The 24113-nt window shown below is 38.5% G+C and overlaps 1 protein-coding gene across 9 annotated transcripts in view; it reads right to left on the bottom strand.

Annotated features, from left to right (window-relative positions):
* Positions 1 to 24113, bottom strand: part of AMPH (amphiphysin) — a 180185-nt gene that overhangs the window by 19183 nt on the left and 136889 nt on the right. For 3 of the 9 annotated variants that reach the window (XM_081932578.1, XM_081932580.1, XM_081932585.1), the window contains 2 exons: positions 23925 to 23957; positions 16560 to 16610 (listed from right to left, as the gene is read on the bottom strand). In XM_081932578.1, the coding sequence (XP_081788704.1) occupies positions 16560 to 16610; positions 23925 to 23957 (84 nt within the window). Of the gene's footprint in view, positions 1 to 9431; positions 9483 to 10532; positions 10584 to 11632; positions 11684 to 16559; positions 16611 to 18959; positions 19011 to 23924; positions 23958 to 24113 lie in introns of all 9 variants that reach the window. The other 6 variants (XM_081932577.1, XM_081932582.1, XM_081932579.1 and 3 more) reach the window with 4 other exon arrangements.

Genomic DNA, 24113 nt, shown 5'->3' with positions numbered 1-24113 from the left:
CTGCACTATGCCCAGGTGGCCCTCATGTAACGTAGTTAAGACTGATTTCCAAAGCGGGACCAGGACAATTACCCTGCTGCCCCAAAGGAGGCAACTCTGCTGTGTGGACAGCTCATGTTGTCACACTGTGTAAGGGTGGTACTCTGGGTCTATTTTCCCTAAGGGCCATCCCTGACATACTTTGGCAGGGACCCAGTCCAATACAGACGACATGTTGTGTGTTTGGCGACATCTATGGCTGTAACAGGGAAATGGAAGTCATTGATTAGCAGGCAGTTGATGCTGGGCTGGGTCTTCCACCATTATAGGAAGGGGGTAATGGCTTAGCGCATCTGTGTGGCAGAGATGTTTGCCTGGTCAGTGATAAGAGTGTGTAGTTTTATGCAATGAGGAACACTGTCCGTCGGGTTAGCCGGGGTGACAGAATTAGTGCTGTTTGCCTGTCAGCAGTGAGGATCCCTAGCAGTGGCTTGTGATCCATTACTAGATGGAAATGGCGGCCAACAGATATTCATGAAACCACTTAATACCAGCCACAATAGCCAGGGCCTCTTTATCTAGCTGACTATAATTGCGTTCCACAGAAGATAGAGTCCTGGAGAAAAAATGAGGGGCACTTCAAGCCCAGAAGATAGTTGGTGACTAAGTACAGCCCCAACCCCATATGGCAAGGCATCACAGGCTCGCCACAGTACTAGAGGTACAGTCTCTCTATACTGCATGAGCATGCTTGTCAGAAGTCAACAAACTTTTGGCAGCTTTGAATGCTGTGGCTTCCGACTTTCCCCAAGACCAGTGCGCTGATTGATCTAACAGGCGGTGTAAGGGTTCGGCTAGTGATGCCTTGTGAGGCAGGAAAATGTTGTAGAAATTTAATAACCCCAGGAAGGCGTGCAGCTCAACTTAGTTGGAGTTAGTTGCTAGTTAGAGTTGGAGCCTGCTGGATTGCCTGAACTTTGACAGGTGTGGGTGCAGGCGAGCTGCATCCATGAGATAGCCCAGGAATTTCACCCTTGGCACTGCTATGTGGCATTTGGAGTTCTTTAGCTTCAGCCTGACATTCTGAAATCAGTGAAGAATGGTGCGGAGGCAGCTAAGCAGGTCGGCATGGGTAGCAGCAGAGACCAAGATGTTGTCAAAATAGGGGATGACGCCTGGAATTCCCTGCAGTAATCATTCCTTTAAGTTTTGAAATATTCGGGGAGCAACTCTAAAAATTGTAGTCAGTGGCACTTGAAGGCCCCTCTGTGGGTAACTATAGTTTGGGCTTCTTCCATAACCTCATCTACAGGTAGCTGCTGGTAAGCCTGTGCCAAGTCCAGCTTGGCAAAGACTTCCCCTCTCCAAGTGCAGGAGGTGCTGTACAACAGGAACAGGATAAGAGCTCTGTTGCAATGCACGGTTGAGTGTGCATTTATAATCAGCACATATGTGCATTGATATATTGGATTTTATCGGGGTGACTATGGGAGTTTCCCAGCGAGCATGGTCTATCAGCTCTAGAATTCTTTATGCAATTAATTTGTCAAGCTCTGCATCAACTTTTGGTCAGAGTGCAAATGACACCCTCTGAGGTTTGAGGCATCTGGGAGGTACCTGGGGGTCCAAATTGAATGATATGGGTGTCCCAGTGTACTTCCCCAGGCCCTCTTCAAAAACATCTGGGAATGCATTTGACAGTGTGTCCAATTCTGGGCTTCTGCTAATATGATCTATTCTGGTAACTCTCAACCCCAAAGACTCGAAACAATCGAGTCCTAATAAGCTGGGATGAGTCCCATTCACTATGATTAGTGGTAGCTTCCCTTTAAATTGTTTAAAAGCTACCCGGAACCTGTGGCTCCCTAATATGGGAATGGGATTGCCTTGAAAATCCCCGATTCTTAAGGAACAGGATGCTAACCAGATTTTTGCTATTCTTAGGAGTAGTTTTTTAATTGCATTCCAGGAAAGTATTGATTCGGACAAATCAGTGTCAACCTCCATAGTGCAGGGCTTCCCTTCTAGGCTGACTGTCAGGAATATTTTTCCTTTTGTCTTATGGGCAATTTGGTCTACAACTGTCTCTGATTGGTCTCCTTGAACAGAGAAACAGTTCTTGTCTTGCCTAGGGCGGTATCGGGTCTGCCTTTTAGGGTAGAAATTGTCTCCCTGTGGACTAGTGGCTACTTGTGCTTCCCTACACTCTTGCAAGATGGCCTTTCTTTCTACACCTCAAACAGATATCGGTTTTAAACCTGCAATCTGTTTGTGTTTCCCGCCACAACCAGGGCAGTTAATTTCAGGAATTTTGGCCTTACCCTGCCAACTTTTGCTTTGCTTGGTCTTGAGGCAGTGAATCTCATCATCCTTGTCTGTCGTGTTGTCTGGGCATGTTGTCTTTGTGATGGATTTCAAACAGTTTTCCCGTTGGTTGTGGGTTTTTTTTTTTTTCTGGATTTCCTCAGTAGACTTGTTTGACAGTTCAATAGCATGACCCTCATCTAGCGCAGTCTGTAGAGTCAGCTTAGTTTTGGCCAGGAGGTGGCACTGTATTTGGAGGTTTTGAATGCCACAGACAATTTGGTCTAGGAGGACATCATCAAGGTCTCAAAACTCGCAGTATAGGGTGGCCGCCCTCAATGCTGCCACATAGTCATTGACTGATTCTCCTTCCATTTGGTTTCTTCGGTGGAATGCATGGCAGCGGGCTATTTGGGACAGCATTGGCACGTAGTGGTTCCTCAGTTTAGCCATTAAGATGTCCATGGTACTGAGTGCACCAATTGAGGCATGAGTAGAGTCTGGCACATCTCTGTGCCACACAAGTTCAGGAAACATGCCATTTTTTGACTATTTGACAGTTTGTATAGTCGTTCACCTCAAAAAAAAATTCAAAATATGTGATATATGAGTTCCATGTTTCTGTGGCGCAATTAAAAGCTATGAATGTATTCATCGAAGCCATTCCTGTCAGACTGTAGTGACTTCGTAGGTGTGTGTGAGGAATTAGGCTTGGGTTTTTTTTCTCAACTTTTGTTATCTCTTTCCTCTGAGAGAAATTGTTAGTTCTTAGTGACTGAGCTCTGTATTAGTGACCAGTGTACAGGTCCCTGGTGCTTCAGCTTAAGATCCCATCTTTGTCATCAGTGTTCTAGCTGGGAGAACCAAGGGTTCAATAACTGAGGTGATCCAGGCTTAAAAGGCTAACAGATTTATTTTTAACAAGGTTGCTAAATGCGGCAGCTCACAACACACATCTCTCAGCTAACAGCAACAGCTGAGACTCTGCTTGACAGCTCTTTATATATCAGCTGTCAAACAGACAACCAATCAGAGATGAGTATAGCCCCCTAGCACAAACAGACCAGAGGGAGAACTATGTACACAACAGGAATAATACTGATTATTCATTGTGAGGATCCTAAAGCACATAAAGAAATAAGGGTGCTTGTGAAATTGTGCAATAGGGCCCAAATAAAATAACTCTTTTCTGTGAATCACTAGGAAACATAATAGAGTATTCTTCGATTAAAATTAGGGGATGTGGTGGCTCAGTGGGCTGAGCTTGTCGATCAGAAGGTCAGCAGTTCGAATCCCTAGCACCGCATAATGGAGTGAGCTCCCGTTACTTGTCCCAGCTTCTGCCAACCTAGCAGTTCGAAAGCACATAAAAATGCAGGTAGAAAAATAGAGATGGGAAGGTAACAGCTCTCTGGTGTTTAGTCATGCCAGCCACATGACCACAGAGATGTCTTCAGACAGCGCTGGTTCTTTGACTTAGAAACAGAGATAAACACCACCCCTAGAGCTGGAACAACTAGCACACATGTGCAGGGGAACCTTTACCTTTACCTTAGATTAAAACAAAAATTAAGTAAATTTCAGTGCAGCATAATACTCACTAGAATAGCAGTTTAATGTGTTTACAAGTAAAGAAGCAATGTTTTTTGACTAAAAGTCTAATGGATATGATACTGATGGTCTATAGTCAATGCAAAGACTCCACAAGAGACTTGACACAATACTAGGGATACATTCAACCATCTCTTCTTTAAAAAAAAATCAGTAGGTGAGAAAAATGCGAAGCTATTTCAGTGAAAATATGAACAAAAGAAATTATTGCTAAATAAATCCAAAAAGTCAAACAGATACAGGAAATTCAAAACTTCATGTATGCAGACAGCATATTCATGAAAATCTACATTTCGCTACCTCAGAATTATAGGGTTCTATCTGACATTTTCATCGAAAATGAGTTAAGAGTGTGACAAGGTTCTATATACCATGACTTAACTTTTTAATAACTTATTTCATAAAAGGTCTAAATAAATTTGCCACAAATAGCAAAATTATAAGGTTCTATCTACACTATCACATGAACACTCAGAACTATAGGGTTCTATTTGCAGCGGCCAATTGTTGTGCTTGGCTGCTCCAATGTGATGGAGCAAGGATGGAGCCTGCAGCGCCCAGTGTTGCCTCCGTTTCTGGACACGTGAATACCAAAATAATGTCTCTTTTCCATGATATGGAAGCAAGTTCAGACTTATATGAACCAAGTGGATCCATGTTCCAGAAACTGAAGATGACCCATCGGACTCACTCAAATATACATGTTTCATGCCACTGCAGTTTGATTAGAATCTATATATATAAGAATGGTTGTATGTATGTATGTATGTATGTATGTATGTATGTATGTATGTATGTATGTATGTTCCAGCATATTAGCTTGAGCAGGCATAAGTCTTTAGGGAGGAAGGTCATCCAATCACCCAAACATTGCAAGCATTGAAATGAAGTTTTCTGTACCAGGCCACTCTTGCATTCAAGAAGTGGATAATATGCATAGCAGAATTGAATGTGCTATGCTACCAGCAGAATTCTTTTCACTAGTTTCTTTCCTAAGATTGCTGAAAAAAGCCAAGCAACATCAGCCGTTCAAAATCATCCAGATGAAGCCCACACATTTTAAAAATTACTCCTTGTGTTCAAAGCAGTTTCAGTACAATAATGTGCTGTATGCTAAAGTATCACAACTAAAATTCACCCAGATCCATTCAACAGTAAGGTTCAAAGCAACCTTCGCTGTGGAAGATTGGAACACAGTCACCATCCGTGCCTTTGAAGAGAAGACAAGGAGGGTTCGTGGGAAATCTGCTTCGCCAACACCGCCTGCCGCATCTGTTACATTGCCTGTGCCTAAGACAGAGTTATAGGTGCACACCCTATTCAAAACAAAACAAGATGACATAGAAAGTATTCTCAAATGGATGCCTAAAGTCGATAATGACTATTATTGCACCATCGAAGAAACCATTATGAATTGCAGGGGTTAAATAGTAATTCTCGGTATTAAGACATGCATTTACATTCTTACATTTAATACGAAACCTTCAAATAAGAATTTACAAGCATTTTATGGTCACAAAAACAAATTTGAGTTAATATCAAGTTGAATTCAATGCTTTTTTCAAAATATTTTTATTACGCTTTGTAATTCTCATTTTTATGGTGTAACTTAGTGTGACAAGGTTCTATCTGATATTCAGAACCTCTAGTATGACCACAAGATGAGTCACCATCAGCCTCATTTTTTTTTCTTGCATGCACTATTTGTTGGCAGGTGACCATACCAACATTTTTCCTTCTACGTACAATGGGATAACCGGTACAATTCAAATGTTTAAGGAGTTTAAGGCTCATTTCCCACAAAATGGTTGTGACACACATAGAACCCTGTAATTCTGAGGTAACAATTTCTTGCTGAAGTAAAATAAAACATTCTACACCATTTACAATTATTCGTCTTCAGGAGAGGATGATTTGGTTGCAAATATTGCAATATTTCAGACAATTTACCTCTGGTAGATTCTCCGAATGGTGTATTAGGAAATTAAGATGTTGGATTTCTCCCAATATACCATAAGATGATCTGGCCTAAATGAAACGATGAAGTTCTTGGGCTTAAAGAAAAGGGGATAGAAATCAAAGACTGGTGGCAGAGCTACCAGGCAGAGTTAGAATGCCACCCATACTGCTGTCAAAACAATGATGAGCAGTAGAGACAATGAAAACAAATACAGAATGATGAGGAAGCACAGAAATTAGAAGAAATCTACTGTCTCCACTGAAATAGAAGAAAACAGTTGATGGCACAGATTGCAAAGAGATTCAGCCTTAGCTGATCCTCTTGATGGACATCTGAAAACTACTGCTGGATGTCACTCCCAATTATGGGTCAATGAGCCTATATCAGCATCTACTAGGATGTGCAACTGAATAACCAGAGATTCTATTACCAGGTGCATGTTTGTGGATACATACCAGTTCCATAGCCATATTTTATTTTTATCTCAATCCTGAAGCCCATTTTATCATTGGTTCTAACTGATCCTATATCATCATATTTTTATTAGTATCTTTGGTTGGTTTTTTGTTCATCAATATTAAAAACAATAAAAACAGAATTGGGAATAGTGAAAATGCTTGTTATGGGTTTATTGTTGTTTTTGGATCATATACAGTGTTGTTAAATTTCCATTTACAATAATTTGTGCTTTCTGTAAATATATCATTTTTTTCTCATTTTATAAAGTTCTCACCAAAATTGACAGCTTCTAGAACTATAAGCAAAAAGAGATAATCAAGATTATCTCTGCATCTAAAGACTAATGCAGTTTGTTTTTCTTTATACTGTTCAAAATACTCTACAATGTCAAAATCTGTCTTTAATTGTCATTTAGGTAAAAATCCATCATCATAATAAATTATTTTAATAATTATTTTAATAAATAAATCTTGTAAAATTATTTTCAATCTATTTATCTGGTATTGTTGTAATCTGTCTGTCTATGAACCATAGAAAATTTTGCTTTTTGACAGAACACTGCTCTATTCATTTGTCTTTTATACAAATTTGAATAGTAGTGATAGAAAGTTTTTTGTTGAGTTGTACTATCTGATAAACTATATCTCCTTCTTGAAGCTTTAGCCAACCATTTCCCTGGTTTATTTACAAACTCAAAATTATTTTGTCTGGCATAATTCAAGTTAAATTGATATGAAATTCATGTCTTTGATGGCAACTTGTTTACCCTATTTTTTCAGAATATAAGACGCACCTTTTTCCCTCAAAAAAGGGGGTAAAAATCTGGGTGCGTCTCATACACTGAATACAGCATTTTTGGCCTACCGAAACCCCACCCCTTTTGCAAAAATGGACATGCAGACGGTTTGAGAGGCTTGCAAAGTGCTTCTGAGAGCTGGGCAGGGCAAAAATGAGCAAAAAAATGGACTGTTTTTACTCGTTTTTGCCCCCACCTAGCCCCCAGGAGCACTCTACAAGCCTCCCAAACCGTCTGCATGCCCCCTTTTTTGCAAAAAATGGGCTGTTTTTGAATAAAACAGGCCAGGTTTTGCTCATTTTTGGCCCCTCAGCCCCCAGGAGCACTCTACAAGCCTCCCAAAACTTTGCATCCCTCTCTAATAACATTGTCAAAACACTGACAATGGTGCCTTCTTTTTCAGTTTACTACAGTATATTACAAAATAGCCTGTTAACAGCTTTATTTGTATTCAAAAATGTTTTTAGTTCTATTCCATTGGATATTCTCAAAAATACTATCAATTTCTTTTTATAGTCTTTGATTATCCAGTCTTTCTGTAATAATTTATCATTTAATCTCCATCTAAAAGTCATAGATTTCCTTTCAAGGAACAAATTCACTACAGAAAAAGTATGTGGTAGAATGCTCATTTTTGAAGTCCTGGAGAACAGATTTTTTAAAATTTATATTTATGTATTATTGAAAACAATTTGTGTCTTTCTGAAAAAATGAATGTAATCTCTAGAAATGTCATCTTTAAATTACCATCAGGGTGCCTGCTTATTATGGTCACAAGTGGGAATGGCTGTCAAGTGAGATAGTCTCACTTAATGACCCCTACCCCCCTGTTCTGATGACCCCATTGAATGAACATACAGGTTGCTAAGCAGAACATGGGCTGCTTCATAGGTGATGGAGGTCCTGGGATGCATAAGAGTCAAACAAGCAGTAAAAAGCTTTGCAATGCCAAAAAGAGCCCGAGGGGGGGGGAGAACCCAGCTAGATTAGAGGGCAGCATTACATTGCAATGCCAGAGAGACATCCAAACAAGCCTCTATGCTTTGCCAATAAAGCCACACTGGTTGTAATTCAAAGTCTAGCAAAAGTCAGGTAAAATGTGCAATCTCATGATAGCCAGATGATCAGGGCAGAAAGCAGCTGCTCTTGTGTAAGGAATTGTGGGCCAAGCACTAAATGGTCCTGATGAGGCAGAATAGTGAAAAGAGTGGTGGAGGGAACTGCAGTGTCCCTGTGATTGATCAAATGGGGGCAGTGCAGCAGATGTACTTCAAAATGGGGCCGTATGTAGCCTTTTGGGGGGGGGGGGGTGTCAGAACTTTAAACGGCAGTTAAGTGACCAGTAACATATTGAGACTACCTGTAGAAAGAAGTGATTTCCAACCTTGATCACAACAAATATAAACAAATTCAATAACTCTTTGTTTCCTAGATAGCTACAAAGTGATACCTCTTAATTCCATATCTCATTCCCCCCTCTATAAGCAAATTCAAAAATATAAACTTTTCATTCCAAGTGTCAGCAAAAAGTCTGTAAAGAGTTGTTCTAGGATTTGATTTTTCTTCAATTCTTCATCCCATCACACAGACTTCTTCACAACTTTAATAAGCCTCTTTTGTAGATTGAATAACAAAACATTTTCCAGAGTATTTTCTTGGTTTATCATGTATGGTTGCCTTTTAAATTTAAATTTTAAAACTTTTACAAAGTTTCTTTGGGATATTCTTTTCTAAATGATTCTTTTCGCATGCCGTTTATAGTTTCAATATTGTTTTGTCAGATAAAATTTGTTCCATATCTTTCATTTCTTCACTGACATCTTTTAGACATAATCTATCCATAAAACATTGTCTATCCATTGTAGTTACTAACGTCTGGCTCTATTCTTCAAATATTTTCTTTAATATTACTGATTATAATGTTATGCGTCATTTTGTCATATGTGTCTTTAAGTCCCAATATTAACTGACAAAGAAGCACAGGCTTGTGTTTTTTTTCTGCTTAGAATTTTTAGTCTCCTCTCGTCTCAAGTTTCTAAAATCATCATTTCTCTTTGTTATGACCCAGGGGAGCCAAAATTTTACAACAAAAGTAAATATTCCAAATTTATCTGAACCTTTAATCCATTTATAGCTTTTTTAGATCAAAATTTTATTTAACTTTTTACTAAATTATTTAAGCTATTAAGCTTTAAATTAATTTTCTTTGTTGAATACACCCTATCAATATTTTTAAAACTTGTTGTTCTGACAGTCTCTAATAGCTTTAAAATGGCAATTTCCAAAAGCAATTAGAAAGTTCCACAAAATGGAACAACTTACCTTACTATCTGTAATATCCTGACTTGGCTGCATTGAAAACAGGGAGGTGTCCTGGTAATGTACATATAGAAAGAATACATTGTTTAAGCATTAGCATTTAAAAACCTACTAAAATTATGTACAATATGACAAGATCATTCCCCAAAACATACAATTCTAACTTTGTCTTCTTATTTAATTTAATATTTTCCCAACATTTGAAAAATCACATCATTTTTTCATAGTTCTTAGTGAGTTAAGCATTTAAGAATCTAAGACTGAGATTTGCAAAAAGATTCCTTTTAGAAACAAATTGACTTTGCAATGAAATGAGGCACTCTGAATTATTACTATGAAGCTTGTTGGTGGACATTAAAACTTTTCTGTTATATTTTCTTATTAAACAGCAGATTTGATTCAATGTCATTCATTATTAAAGTATTTTTATATTAACATTTTTGGGTAGTACTTTGAGTTGCTATTTTATCTATAAGGAATCTATTAAATATAAAACTGGATTTCATATGTCATTGATCATTGATTTCAGTACAGGTAGTCCTTGACTTATGACTTATCACTCAGTGACTATCTAAAGTTACAATGGATCTCCCCAGGACTACTTACGATCCAGATTCGAACATCCAATGACCACCTTTTCCTATGGTCACATGATCACATTTCGGGCACCTGGCCTGAATTTATGGCCATTTGCCATATCCTGCGTCATTTTGTCATATGTGTCTTTAAGTCCCAATATTAACAGACAAGAAGCACAGGCTTGTTTTTTTTTTCTGCTTAGACCATAGAATCTTTAGTCTCCTCTCGTCTCAAGTTTCTAAAATCATCATTTCTCTTTGTTATGACCCAGGGGAGCCAAAATTTTACAACAAAAGTAAATATTCCAAATTTATCTGAACCTTTAATCCATTTATAGCTTTTTTAGATCAAAATTTTATTTAACTTTTTACTAAATTATTTAAGCTATTAAGCTTTAAATTAATTTTCTTTGTTGAATACACCCTATCAATATTTTTAAAACTTGTTGTTCTGACAGTCTCTAATAGCTTTAAAATGGCAATTTCCAAAAGCAATTAGAAAGTTCCACAAAATGGAACAACTTACCTTACTATCTGTAATATCCTGACTTGGCTGCATTGAAAACAGGGAGGTGTCCTGTAATGTACATATAGAAAGAATACATTGTTTAAGCATTAGCATTTAAAAACCTACTAAAATTATGTACAATATGACAAGATCATTCCCCAAAACATACAATTCTAACTTTGTCTTCTTATTTAATTTAATATTTTCCCAACATTTGAAAAATCACATCATTTTTTCATAGTTCTTAGTGAGTTAAGCATTTAAGAATCTAAGACTGAGATTTGCAAAAACGTTCCTTTTAGAAACAAATTGACTTTGCAATGAAATGAGGCACTCTGAATTATTACTATGAAGCTTGTTGGTGGACATTAAAACTTTTCTGTTATATTTTCTTATTAAACAGCAGATTTGATTCAATGTCATTCATTATTAAAGTATTTTTATATTAACATTTTTGGGTAGTACTTTGAGTTGCTATTTTATCTATAAGGAATCTATTAAATATAAAACTGGATTTCATATGTCATTGATCATTAATTTCAGTACAGGTAGTCCTTGACTTATGACTTATCACTCAGTGACTATCTAAAGTTACAATGGATCTCCCCAGGACTACTTACGATCCAGATTCGAACATCCAACGACCACCTTTTCCTATGGTCACATGATCATATTTCGGGCACCTGGCCTGAATTTATGGCCATTTGCCATATCCTGCGTCATTTTGTCATATGTGTCTTTAAGTCCCAATATTAACAGACAAGAAGCACAGGCTTGTTTTTTTTTTCTGCTTAGACCATAGAATCTTTAGTCTCCTCTCGTCTCAAGTTTCTAAAATCATCATTTCTCTTTGTTATGACCCAGGGGAGCCAAAATTTTACAACAAAAGTAAATATTCCAAATTTATCTGAACCTTTAATCCATTTATAGCTTTTTTAGATCAAAATTTTATTTAACTTTTTACTAAATTATTTAAGCTATTAAGCTTTAAATTAATTTTCTTTGTTGAATACACCCTATCAATATATTTAAAACTTGTTGTTCTGACAGTCTCTAATAGCTTTAAAATGGCAATTTCCAAAAGCAATTAGAAAGTTCCACAAAATGGAACAACTTACCTTACTATCTGTAATATCCTGACTTGGCTGCATTGAAAACAGGGAGGTGTCCTAGTAATGTACATATAGAAAGAATACATTGTTTAAGCATTAGCATTTAAAAACCTACTAAAATTATGTACAATATGACAAGATCATTCCCCAAAACATACAATTCTAACTTTGTCTTCTTATTTAATTTAATATTTTCCCAACATTTGAAAAATCACATCATTTTTTCATAGTTCTTAGTGAGTTAAGCATTTAAGAATCTAAGACTGAGATTTGCAAAAACGTTCCTTTTAGAAACAAATTGACTTTGCAATGAAATGAGGCACTCTGAATTATTACTATGAAGCTTGTTGGTGGACATTAAAACTTTTCTGTTATATTTTCTTATTAAACAGCAGATTTGATTCAATGTCATTCATTATTAAAGTATTTTTTATATTAACATTTTTGGGTAGTACTTTGCGTTGCTATTTTATCTATAAGGAATCTATTAAATATAAAACTGGATTTCATATGTCATTGATCATTGATTTCAGTACAGGTAGTCCTTGACTTATGACTTATCACTCAGTGACTATCTAAAGTTACAATGGATCTCCCCAGGACTACTTACGATCCAGATTCAAACATCCAACGACCACCTTTTCCTATGGTCACATGATCATATTTCGGGCATCTGGCCTGAATTTATGGCCATTTGCCATATCCTGCGTCATTTTGTCATATGTGTCTTTAAGTCCCAATCAATGTTCCCTCTAATTTTTTTTCAGTGTGAGCAGAAAAGTATAGTGTTTGAGCGGCACATTTTTATGCCTGAGCAGCACCTGAATTTTTTTCACAGGTGTCACCTAAGACAACAACAAAATCAGTATTATTTGAAACTCAAAGTTATGTTTATTCAAGGTACCCGCTTAATTAAAAGTGTTATATAGTATCACTTAACAACGCTCCTGCTTAGCAACCAAAATGTTGGGTCAGAAACTCTGGCATTTGAAGCACGCAAGTCTTAAAACTGTCAAGTTACAAGACCCTTGCACCCCTAACCCTTTAGGGGAAAAAAACCCAAGGGGTCTTCAAACTTGACAGCTTTAAGACTTGTGGACTTCAACTCCCAGAATTCCTCCTCCAGTCATGTTGGCTCAGGAACTCTGGCATTGAAGCATGAAAGTCTTAAAGCTGTCAAGTTGCAAGACCCTTGCACCCCTAACCCTTTAGAAAAAAAAACCCCAGAGGTCTTCAAACCTGACAGCTTTAAGACTTGTGGACTTCAACTCCCAGAATTCCTCCTCCAGTCATGTTGGCTCAGGAACTCTGGCATTGAAGCATGCAAGTCTTAAAGCTGTCAAGTTGCAAGACCCTTGCACACCTAACCCTTTAGAAAAAAAACCCCCAGGGGTCTTCAAACCTGACAGCTTTAAGACTTGTGGACTTCAACTCCCAGAATTCCTCCTCCAGTCATGTTGGCTCAGGAACTCTGGCATTGAAGCATGCAAGTCTTAAAGCTGTCAAGTTGCAAGACCCTTGCACCCCTAACCCTTTAGAAAAAAAACTCCAGGGTCTTCAAACCTGACAGCATGAAGACTTGTGGACTTCAACTCCCAGAATTCTTCCTCCAGTCATGTTGCGGCAACGTCATCTGCGTGGATCTGCTCCATCTTTGGTTTTTTTCACAGGGGGCAGGGCTGCTACTGAAGATGCCGACGACGAGCCCTTGCCGCCACCAGAATAACAGCTGCCTCCTCCTCCTCCTCCTCAAACAGCACCACCATATTTGGAGTGAAGCCGCCAAAGCTCCCGCTGGTGCCCCCGCCCGTGGCAGCGGCGCATCCCCCTCCACTCGGAACACCTGAGCTGGGCACCGCGTTACCCCTGCTGCCTTTTCCTCCTCTGCTGTGCTTTTGAGAAGCCATGAGGCCTTTTTCCCCTGCTCCAGCCCGCTCCGCCGCCTTCCTACTGGCTCCCGCGGCCTCATGGCTCCTCAAAAGCACAGCAGAGGAGGAGGGGCAGGGGTAATGCGGGGCTCAGCTCATGTGCTCCGAACAGAGGGCGAGGCACCGCTACCACGGGTGGGGGCGCCGGCAGGAGCTTTGAAAAGGCTTTGGGGGCTTATTTTTGCCGCAGCGCCGGGCCCAAGCAGCTAGGATTGGCCGCCCACAAAGGACCTCCCCAGTCTTGCTTTCCTGAACTCAGTCGCCCCGCGCTCATCAAAACAAGTCCAGGGAGGTCCTTTGCGGGTGGCCAGTTCTAGCCGCCTGCAAAGAACCTCCGGCGCCTGTGACAGTACAAAACACTGCGCGGCATTTGGAAACTGCTGCGCGGTGTTTTCTTGCCACCTGCATGGCCGCGCAGCCGCGCACCTTAGAGGGAACAGAGGTCCCAATATTAACTGACAAGAAACACAGGCTTGTTTTTTTTTTCTGCTTAGACCTTAGAATCTTTAGTCTCCTCTAGTCTCAAGTTTCTAAAATCATCATTTCTCTTTGTTATGACCCAGGGGAGCCAAAATTTTACAACAAAAGTAAATATTCCAAATTTATCTGAACCTTTAATCCATTTATAGCTTTTTTAGATCAAAATTTTATTTAACTTTTTACTAAATTATTTAAGCTATTAAGCTTTAAATTAATTTTCTTTGTTGAATACACCCTATCAATATTTTTAAAACTTGTTGTTCTGACAGTCTCTAATAGCTTTAAAATGGCAATTTCCAAAAGCAATTAGAAAGTTCCACAAAATGGAACAACTTGCCTTACTATCTGTAATATCCTGACTTGGCTGCATTGAAAACAGGGAGGTGTCCTGGTAATGTACATATAGAAAGAATACATTGTTTAAGCATTAGCATTTAAAAACCTACTAAAATTATGTACAATATGACAAGATCATTCCCCAAAACATACAATTCTAACTTTGTCTTCTTATTTAATTTAATATTTTCCCAACATTTGAAAAATCACATCATTTTTTCATAGTTCTTAGTGAGTTAAGCATTTAAGAATCTAAGACTGAGATTTGCAAAAACATTCCTTTTAGAAACAAATTGACTTTGCAATGAAATGAGGCACTCTGATATATTACTATGAAGCTTGTTGGTGGACATTAAAACTTTTCTGTTATATTTTCTTATTAAACAGCAGATTTGATTCAATGTCATTCATTATTAAAGTATTTTTATATTAACATTTTTGGGTAGTACTTTGAGTTGCTATTTTATCTATAAGGAATCTATTAAATATAAAACTGGATTTCATATGTCATTGATTTCAGTACAGGTAGTCCTTGACTTATGACTTATCACTCAGTGACTATCTAAAGTTACAATGGATCTCCCCAGGACTACTTACGATCCAGATTCGAACATCCAATGACCACCTTTTCCTATGGTCACATGATCATATTTCGGGCACCTGGCCTGAATTTATGGCCATTTGCCATATCCTGCGTCATTTTGTCATATGTGTCTTTAAGTCCCAATATTAACTGACAAGAAGCACAGGCTTGTTTTTTTTTTCTGCTTAGACCATAGAATCTTTAGTCTCCTCTCGTCTCAAGTTTCTAAAATCATCATTTCTCTTTGTTATGACCCAGGGGAGCCAAAATTTTACAACAAAAGTAAATATTCCAAATTTATCTGAACCTTTAATCCATTTATAGCTTTTTTAGATCAAAATTTTATTTAACTTTTTACTAAATTATTTAAGCTATTAAGCTTTAAATTAATTTTCTTTGTTGAATACACCCTATCAATATTTTTAAAACTTGTTGTTCTGACAGTCTCTAATAGCTTTAAAATGGCAATTTCCAAAAGCAATTAGAAAGTTCCACAAAATGGAACAACTTGCCTTACTATCTGTAATATCCTGACTTGGCTGCATTGAAAACAGGGAGGTGTCCTGGTAATGTACATATAGAAAGAATACATTGTTTAAGCATTAGCATTTAAAAACCTACTAAAATTATGTACAATATGACAAGATCATTCCCCAAAACATACAATTCTAACTTTGTCTTCTTATTTAATTTAATATTTTCCCAACATTTGAAAAATCACATCATTTTTTCATAGTTCTTAGTGAGTTAAGCATTTAAGAATCTAAGACTGAGATTTGCAAAAACATTCCTTTTAGAAACAAATTGACTTTGCAATGAAATGAGGCACTCTGATATATTACTATGAAGCTTGTTGGTGGACATTAAAACTTTTCTGTTATATTTTCTTATTAAACAGCAGATTTGATTCAATGTCATTCATTATTAAAGTATTTTTATATTAACATTTTTGGGTAGCACTTTGAGTTGCTATTTTATCTATAAGGAATCTATTAAATATAAAACTGGATTTCATATGTCATTGATTTCAGTACAGGTAGTCCTTGACTTATGACTTATCACTCAGTGACTATCTAAAGTTACAATGGATCTCCCCAGGACTACTTACGATCCAGATTCGAACATCCAATGACCACCTTTTCCTATGGTCACATGATCATATTTCGGGCACCTGGCCTGAATTTATGGCCATTTGCCATATCCTGCGTCATTTTGTCATATGTGTCTTTAAGTCCCAATATTAACTGACAAGAAGCACAGGCTTGTTTTTTTTTTCTGCTTAGACCATAGAATCTTTAGTCTCCTCTCGTCTCAAGTTTCTAAAATCATCATTTCTCTTTGTTATGACCCAGGGGAGCCAAAATTTTACAACAAAAGTAAATATTCCAAATTTATCTGAACCTTTAATCCATTTATAGCTTTTTTAGATCAAAATTTTATTTAACTTTTTACTAAATTATTTAAGCTATTAAGCTTTAAATTAATTTTCTTTGTTGAATACATCCTATCAATATTTTTAAAACTTGTTGTTCTGACAGTCTCTAATAGCTTTAAAATGGCAATTTCCAAAAGCAATTAGAAAGTTCCACAAAATGGAACAACTTACCTTACTATCTGTAATATCCTGACTTGGCTGCATTGAAAACAGGGAGGTGTCCTGGTAATGTACATATAGAAAGAATACATTGTTTAAGCATTAGCATTTAAAAACCTACTAAAATTATGTACAATATGACAAGATCATTCCCCAAAACATACAATTCTAACTTTGTCTTCTTATTTAATTTAATATTTTCCCAACATTTGAAAAATCACATCATTTTTTCATAGTTCTTAGTGAGTTAAGCATTTAAGAATCTAAGACTGAGATTTGCAAAAACGTTCCTTTTAGAAACAAATTGACTTTGCAATGAAATGAGGCACTCTGAATTATTACTATGAAGCTTGTTGGTGGACATTAAAACTTTTCTGTTATATTTTCTTATTAAACAGCAGATTTGATTCAATGTCATTCATTATTAAAGTATTTTTATATTAACATTTTTGGGTAGTACTTTGAGTTGCTATTTTATCTATAAGGAATCTATTAAATATAAAACTGGATTTCATATGTCATTGATTTCAGTACAGGTAGTCCTTGACTTATGACTTATCACTCAGTGACTATGTAAAGTTACAATGGATCTCCCCAGGACTACTTACGATCCAGATTCAAACATCCAACGACCACCTTTTCCTATGGTCACATGATCATATTTCGGGCATCTGGCCTGAATTTATGGCCATTTGCCATATCCTGCGTCATTTTGTCATATGTGTCTTTAAGTCCCAATCAATGTTCCCTCTAATTTTTTTTCAGTGTGAGCAGAAAAGTATAGTGTTTGAGCGGCACATTTTTATGCCTGAGCAGCACCTGAATTTTTTTCACAGGTGTCACCTAAGACAACAACAAAATCAGTATTATTTGAAACTCAAAGTTATGTTTATTCAAGGTACCCGCTTAATTAAAAGTGTTATATAGTATCACTTAACAACGCTCCTGCTTAGCAACCAAAATGTTGGGTCAGAAACTCTGGCATTTGAAGCACGCAAGTCTTAAAACTGTCAAGTTACAAGACCCTTGCACCCCTAACCCTTTAGGGAAAAAAAACCCAAGGGGTCTTCAAACTTGACAGCTTTAAGACTTGTGGACTTCAACTCCCAGAATTCCTCCTCCAGTCATGTTGGCTCAGGAACTCTGGCATTGAAGCATGCAAGTCTTAAAGCTGTCAAGTTGCAAGACCCTTGCACCCCTAACCCTTTAGAAAAAAAACCCCAGGGTCTTCAAACCTGACAGCTTGAAGACTTGTGGACTTCAACTCCCAGAATTCTTCCTCCAGTCATGTTGCGGCAACGTCATCTGCGTGGATCTGCTCCATCTTTGGTTTTTTTCAGAGGGGGCAGGGCTGCCACTGAAGATGCCGACGACGAGCCCTTGCCGCCATCAGTATAACAGCTGCTTCCTCCTCCTCCTCCTCAAACAGCACCACCATATTTGGAGTGAAGCCGCCAAAGCTCCCACTGGTGCCCCCGCCCGTGGCAGCGGCGCGTCCCCCTCCACTCGGAACACCTGAGCTGGGCACCGCCTTACCCCTGCTGCCTTTTCCTCCTCTGCCGTGCTTTTGAGAAGCCATGAGGCCTTTTTCCCCTGCTCCCGCCCCCTCCGCCGCCTTCCTACTGGCTCCCGCGGCCTCATGGCTCCTCAAAAGCACAGCAGAGGAGGAGGGGGCAGGGGTAATGCGGGGCTCAGGTGCTCCGAACAGAGGGCGAGGCACCGCTACCACGGGTGGGGGCGCCGGCAAGAGCTTTGAAAAGGCTTTGGGGGCTTATTTTTGCCGCAGCGCCGGGCCCAAGCAGCTAGAATTGGCCGCCCACAAAGGACCTCCCCAGTCTTGCTTTCCTGAACTCAGTCGCCCCGCGCTCATCAAAACAAGTCCGGGGAGGTCCTTTGCGGGCGGCCAGTTCTAGCCGCCTGCAAAGAACCTCCGACGCCTGTGACAGTACAAAACACTGCGCGGCAGTTGGAAACTGCTGCACGGTGTTTTCTTGCAACCTGCACGGCCGCGCAGCCGCGCACCTTAGAGGGAACAGTGGTCCCAATATTAACTGACAAGAAACACAGGTTTGTTTTTTTTTCTGCTTAGACCTTAGAATCTTTAGTCTCCTCTAGTCTCAAGTTTCTAAAATCATCATTTCTCTTTGTTATGACCCAGGGGAGCCAAAATTTTACAACAAAAGTAAATATTCCAAATTTATCTGAACCTTTAATCCATTTATAGCTTTTTTAGATCAAAATTTTATTTAACTTTTTACTAAATTATTTAAGCTATTAAGCTTTAAATTAATTTTCTTTGTTGAATACACCCTATCAATATTTTTAAAACTTGTTGTTCTGACAGTCTCTAATAGCTTTAAAATGGCAATTTCCAAAAGCAATTAGAAAGTTCCACAAAATGGAACAACTTACCTTACTATCTGTAATATCCTGACTTGGCTGCATTGAAAACAGGGAGGTGTCCTGGTAATGTACATATAGAAAGAATACATTGTTTAAGCATTAGCATTTAAAAACCTACTAAAATTATGTACAATATGACAAGATCATTCCCCAAAACATACAATTCTAACTTTGTCTTCTTATTTAATTTAATATTTTCCCAACATTTGAAAAATCACATCATTTTTTCATAGTTCTTAGTGAGTTAAGCATTTAAGAATCTAAGACTGAGATTTGCAAAAACATTCCTTTTAGAAACAAATTGACTTTGCAATGAAATGAGGCACTCTGAATTATTACTATGAAGCTTGTTGGTGGACATTAAAACTTTTCTGTTATATTTTCTTATTAAACATTAGATTTGATTCAATGTCATTCATTATTAAAGTATTTTTATATTAACATTTTTGGGTAGTACTTTGAGTTGCTATTTTATCTATAAGGAATCTATTAAATATAAAACTGGATTTCATATATCATTGATTTCAGTACAGGTAGTCCTTGACTTATGACTTATCACTCAGTGACTATCTAAAGTTACAATGGATCTCCCCAGGACTACTTACGATCCAGATTCAAACATCCAACGACCACCTTTTCCTATGGTCACATGATCATATTTTGGGCATCTGGCCTGAATTTATGGCCATTTGCCATATCCTGCAATCATGTGACCACAGTTTACATGTATTTTAATGGAAACTAGTGTTCCTATCAAAAAATGTTTCCAGCAAAAAAAATTCCCATTGCAGACACTATATTTTGTTAACAATTATGATGTTTGTTTAACAACAGGAACATTTACTTTATGACTGTTCAGTTCATGACTGCCATGCTCATTTAATGACTGCTGAAAAAAAGTTGTACAAACATGCATGGTCATGTGGTCATTCATTTAATGATTGGCACATTATAACTGTAATTCCAGGCTCAATTATGATCATAAGTCATAATTTGTAGAGTCTTCATATGATCCTAGGCTAAGTATTGCAGTTTTTGTAAATTTTATGAATAATGTTATGTACAATAGCAGCTGCCTGGTTTGCACAATTTGATATACCATACATTATTTATTTACTGCATTAAATTTAAAGATGTAATACACAGCTTAAAAGGCAACAAGATGGCCAAACCTTTGTTTAACAAGACACCAAACTCCACAACAACTTTCAGCTTGACTGTGATAGCCAACTAATTCACATTAACTTAACGAAGAACAGTAGTGTTAAAATGGTGGAACACATTAAATATATGTATTTCCAATGTTTTTATGGAAACAAATTTAAAGCAAAGTTTTAAAAAATTCAACCATATCAGATATTTGGATTTGATATGAACATTTGCAATGATACTAACTGACATTTCCTTAAAGAATGGTACCTTTTCCTGGAACAGCATGGTAGCCATGCAGACTTGGGGCAATAGATATTTGAGACAATGGCATGAAGGCTGCTCTACTGTCTTTTAACCCAGATGATTTTTTTGAGATTGTTGTACAAGTACAGGAAAAGGCATAGCCTTTTTTTTTTTTTTTGAAAAAAAGTTTTATTGGTTTTTTTAAAACATTTATAGGGAAAAGGGTAAGTGGAATGGTTACAGATTTTGGCAGTAGCAAGTGTGACAGACGCCCCCTCCCTCCAATCTCATAGGTTACATCCATATATCAAGCATTAGTCCATAGTCATAAAAGATCAGCATATTAATTCTAGAAAAAAATTTTTTTTCAGTCAGCTTATATTGTTATAATATATAATCTAGATATAATTTCATTATTACTTTCGGTTTGTTTATAACATTGTGGCTTTCTTATTCATTTTTGTGATCTGAGCTTTCTTGGTATTGCCCCTTCTCCCCCTGCTGGCAGAGCTCCGGCCCCTCCCGTGTCCTGTGTGACCATTGTGGTATCTTCTGTTTTTTCTAGGTTCGCTTTGTTTTTTTCCATAAAGGCCTGTGCCTCTATGGGTGTGTTAATTCTAATTCTTGTCTCCTCCCAGAATATCAGCATACCTTCAGGCATCAACCATCTAAACCACACCCCCTTCTGGTATAATTTATTCGCCAATTGCGAATAATTTTTCCTTTTCTCCCTAATTTTTTGGGAATCTGTTTTAGAATGGTTATCTCCCTATCATGGTATGTCAGTGTTTGCCCCCTTTGCACACCCAGAATTTCATCTCTTGTGCTTTTCCTAAGGAATCTGATATGAACCTCCCTGGGCACATTGTGTGTTCTGGCATATACTGAGTTCACTCTATAAGCCAGATCTATCTCCCATTCCATCTGTTGTTTATCTTTGTGTATGTATTCAGCTAAAATATTAGTCATTATGTCCCTTATATTTTCCCCATCTGTTTCTATTACATTTTGGAATCTAAGATAGAAGGACATTCTCTCAAAATCTATTTTCATTTGTTGGGTATCAAGTTCTTTGTTTCCCCTCTGCAAGGCCTCAACCCCCCCTCTCGCCTCCGCCACCCCACCCTCCACAAAGTCCAGTCTCTGTGAGTTCTTATAGATTTGCGCTTGATTTTCTTTGATTTCATCTTTCATTTCCCTTAGCTGTTTCTTAATTTCCTCTTGGCCCTGTAAAATTTGTTGGAGCATTTGTTGAAAGTCTATCTCTGTAGTCTTGGGTTGCATCAATTCTGTTATCTTTGACTGTGTGGCTGGGCTAGATGTTGCAGATGTTGGAGCAGAAGTAGCAAAACCAGGTTTTCCAGGAGGTGGTCTTTTTGGAGACATGGTTTGAAAAGCAAAGGAATCAGTCACTGTAGAGACTGGGCAGCTGGAGAAGAAGAGCAGGCAGACGAGTCCAGGAGACAGAGAATCCAGACAGATGGGAATTTCTTTAGTAACTCTAGCAATAGGTTAAAGTTTTTTTTCTCCAAAGGGTTCAAGGAATCACAATCCACAAGAGATTCCTCTGGGTGACTCGGAGACAAAGACCGGAAGCCTGAATTTTGAAGGTAGAGTCAGATTTCACAGTTCACAAAGACAACGGAAGTGTGCCATCTTGCCCTGCCAGTTTTGGGCTCAGAGGCATAGCAAACTTTTGAAAGTTCAGAAAATTCTCAGTTCACCCATAAGTTCTGGATCTAAGTCCAAGGAAAGTCACTTTTATAGGGGTGAGGCATCATTAGTTGGCTCTCCCCCTCCCTCCTTCCCCTGGGGGCGAAAGCAAAATCTTTTCAAGCCGCTTGTCCAAGGGGGGGGGGAAATCCCCCTCCCTCTAGCCGCACCTCCAGCAAAAGTCCGAAAGAAACTTTGTTTAAAAAAAGGCTGAAAAGTCCATTAATTCAAAAGAAAGGGAATGGAGAAAGGAAGCCTCTCACCACACCGCCGCTGCTTCATTCAGAAGTATATTCTCCGATCGGCATGGGGCGAGACGCGCGCACACGGGCGCCCTCCGATACTGCTCCCCGGTGCCTAGAACGAAGCGGAGAAGCCCCCGCCAGCCGCCGCCGACGCCAGGACCCTCCGCAAGCCGTTCCCTCGGCAGGACGCCTCTCCGGGGCGTCCTGTGCCCCCCCAGAAGCGGGGGAAGCCCACCGGGAGAGCGGGAGCAGGCAAAGGCTTGCCTGTCGCCGTAGCCGCCGGAACCGGCAGGAAAAGGCATAGCCTTAATGAGCTTCAAGCAGGTGCAATAAGGGAGTCTACTTTAGATCCAAAGTCTGTACACCTCTAAACTAATGACATACTGACATCTAGATATGCATTGAATTTGCCATTATATTGTGGAGTTGACCTACAACTCCATCATCGTTAGATCCCACTTGCTGGAGTTAGGGAGGCACTGCTTGCAGTATTCTCCTTTCTCAATACTGGTTCCAGTCAGTATTATGGGGGTGAGATTAAATCCTTAGACCTTGCACTGTGGGTTGTCTCAGGTCTCTCACTCTCCTTTTTAACATTTACATGAAATTACTGAGTGAATTCACTTGATGACACAGGATACATATCTCCATTCCTGGTAGGGCAAAGGATTCTACCACATTGCTGACCAAGTGCTTGGAATCTGTGTGTGTCTGGATAGGGAGACACTAACAACAACTCAACCCTGACAAGATAGAATGTCTTTGGGGTGGTTCCCTCTCAGCGTTTGGTGATATTCATGTTTTATTCTGATGGGGTAGCACTTTCGTGGACTGAACTTGTGTGCAATTTGAGGGTCCTCCTGCACGCACGGGTCCTGATCAATAAGCAGTTGGCAGCCATTACTGGAAAAGTCTTTGCATAGATTCATCTTGAGTGCAAATTGTATCCTTTCATGGACTGGGAAGCCTTACTTACTGTTACTCATACTTAAGTTATTTCCTCTTTGTGTTACCTCAAAACATTTACATTGGGTTGCCCTTGACAAGGGCAGCCCACAAGGGCAGCCCAAGAGCTGCAACTAGTCCAGAACATGGACACACATAGTGCTTGGTGCTTCAAGATTTGCCCATGTGTTGCCCAAGTGGCACTGGCTGTCAATTTCATTCTAGGTAAAATTAAAAACCTGGTATCATGTTTATAGCCCTACATGGCACAGGAACGGACTGATTGTGAGATGGCTTTACTCTCTGACAATATCTGCCAGATAAAATAGGATAAGCATGCTCCAAGTCTGTTCCCTGAAATGTTGTTATCTAAGAGGACTTCAGAAAGGTGCTTTACCATGGCTTCCCCCTACTTTAGAGTGTACCTCCTTTCCAGTGATCCAGCAGGCATCAACCCTTTTAGTCTTCTTGGAGGTCATCAAGACCTGACTTTTTACTTTGGGATAAAGTAAAGATGCCTTGGGTAGGTTGTTGAAGCATCCAAAGGCATTGACTGAGGTGCTAAGTTTTTTTTTAATGGATCTACGATTTTGTTGTTGTTGTGAGCTCCCAGAAGAATGGCTATAAAAATATTTTAACTAAATAGATTTATAAATAATATAAAGTTACTCCTTACCTGTGCAAATCCATTAAAAGCATTGCTTGATGCCTAGGCCAAATTAGAAATTAGAAGACAGATTTTAATATCAAAATCTTATTTGTAAATGGCCCAAACATATACATCTTTTAAAGTAAAGGGTAATAATGACAATAAAATAAAAAAATAAAAAGAAAGCACAGTGATACACTTTGATAATTGGAAGAG

This window comes from Natrix helvetica (genome assembly GCF_964273705.1).
Source record: "Natrix helvetica genome assembly, chromosome: Z".
In the NCBI taxonomy this organism is placed as follows: domain Eukaryota; kingdom Metazoa; phylum Chordata; class Lepidosauria; order Squamata; family Natricidae; genus Natrix; species Natrix helvetica.
The sequence above is the reverse complement of the archived record's forward strand: the minus strand, read 5'-3'. Positions and strand labels throughout refer to the sequence as shown.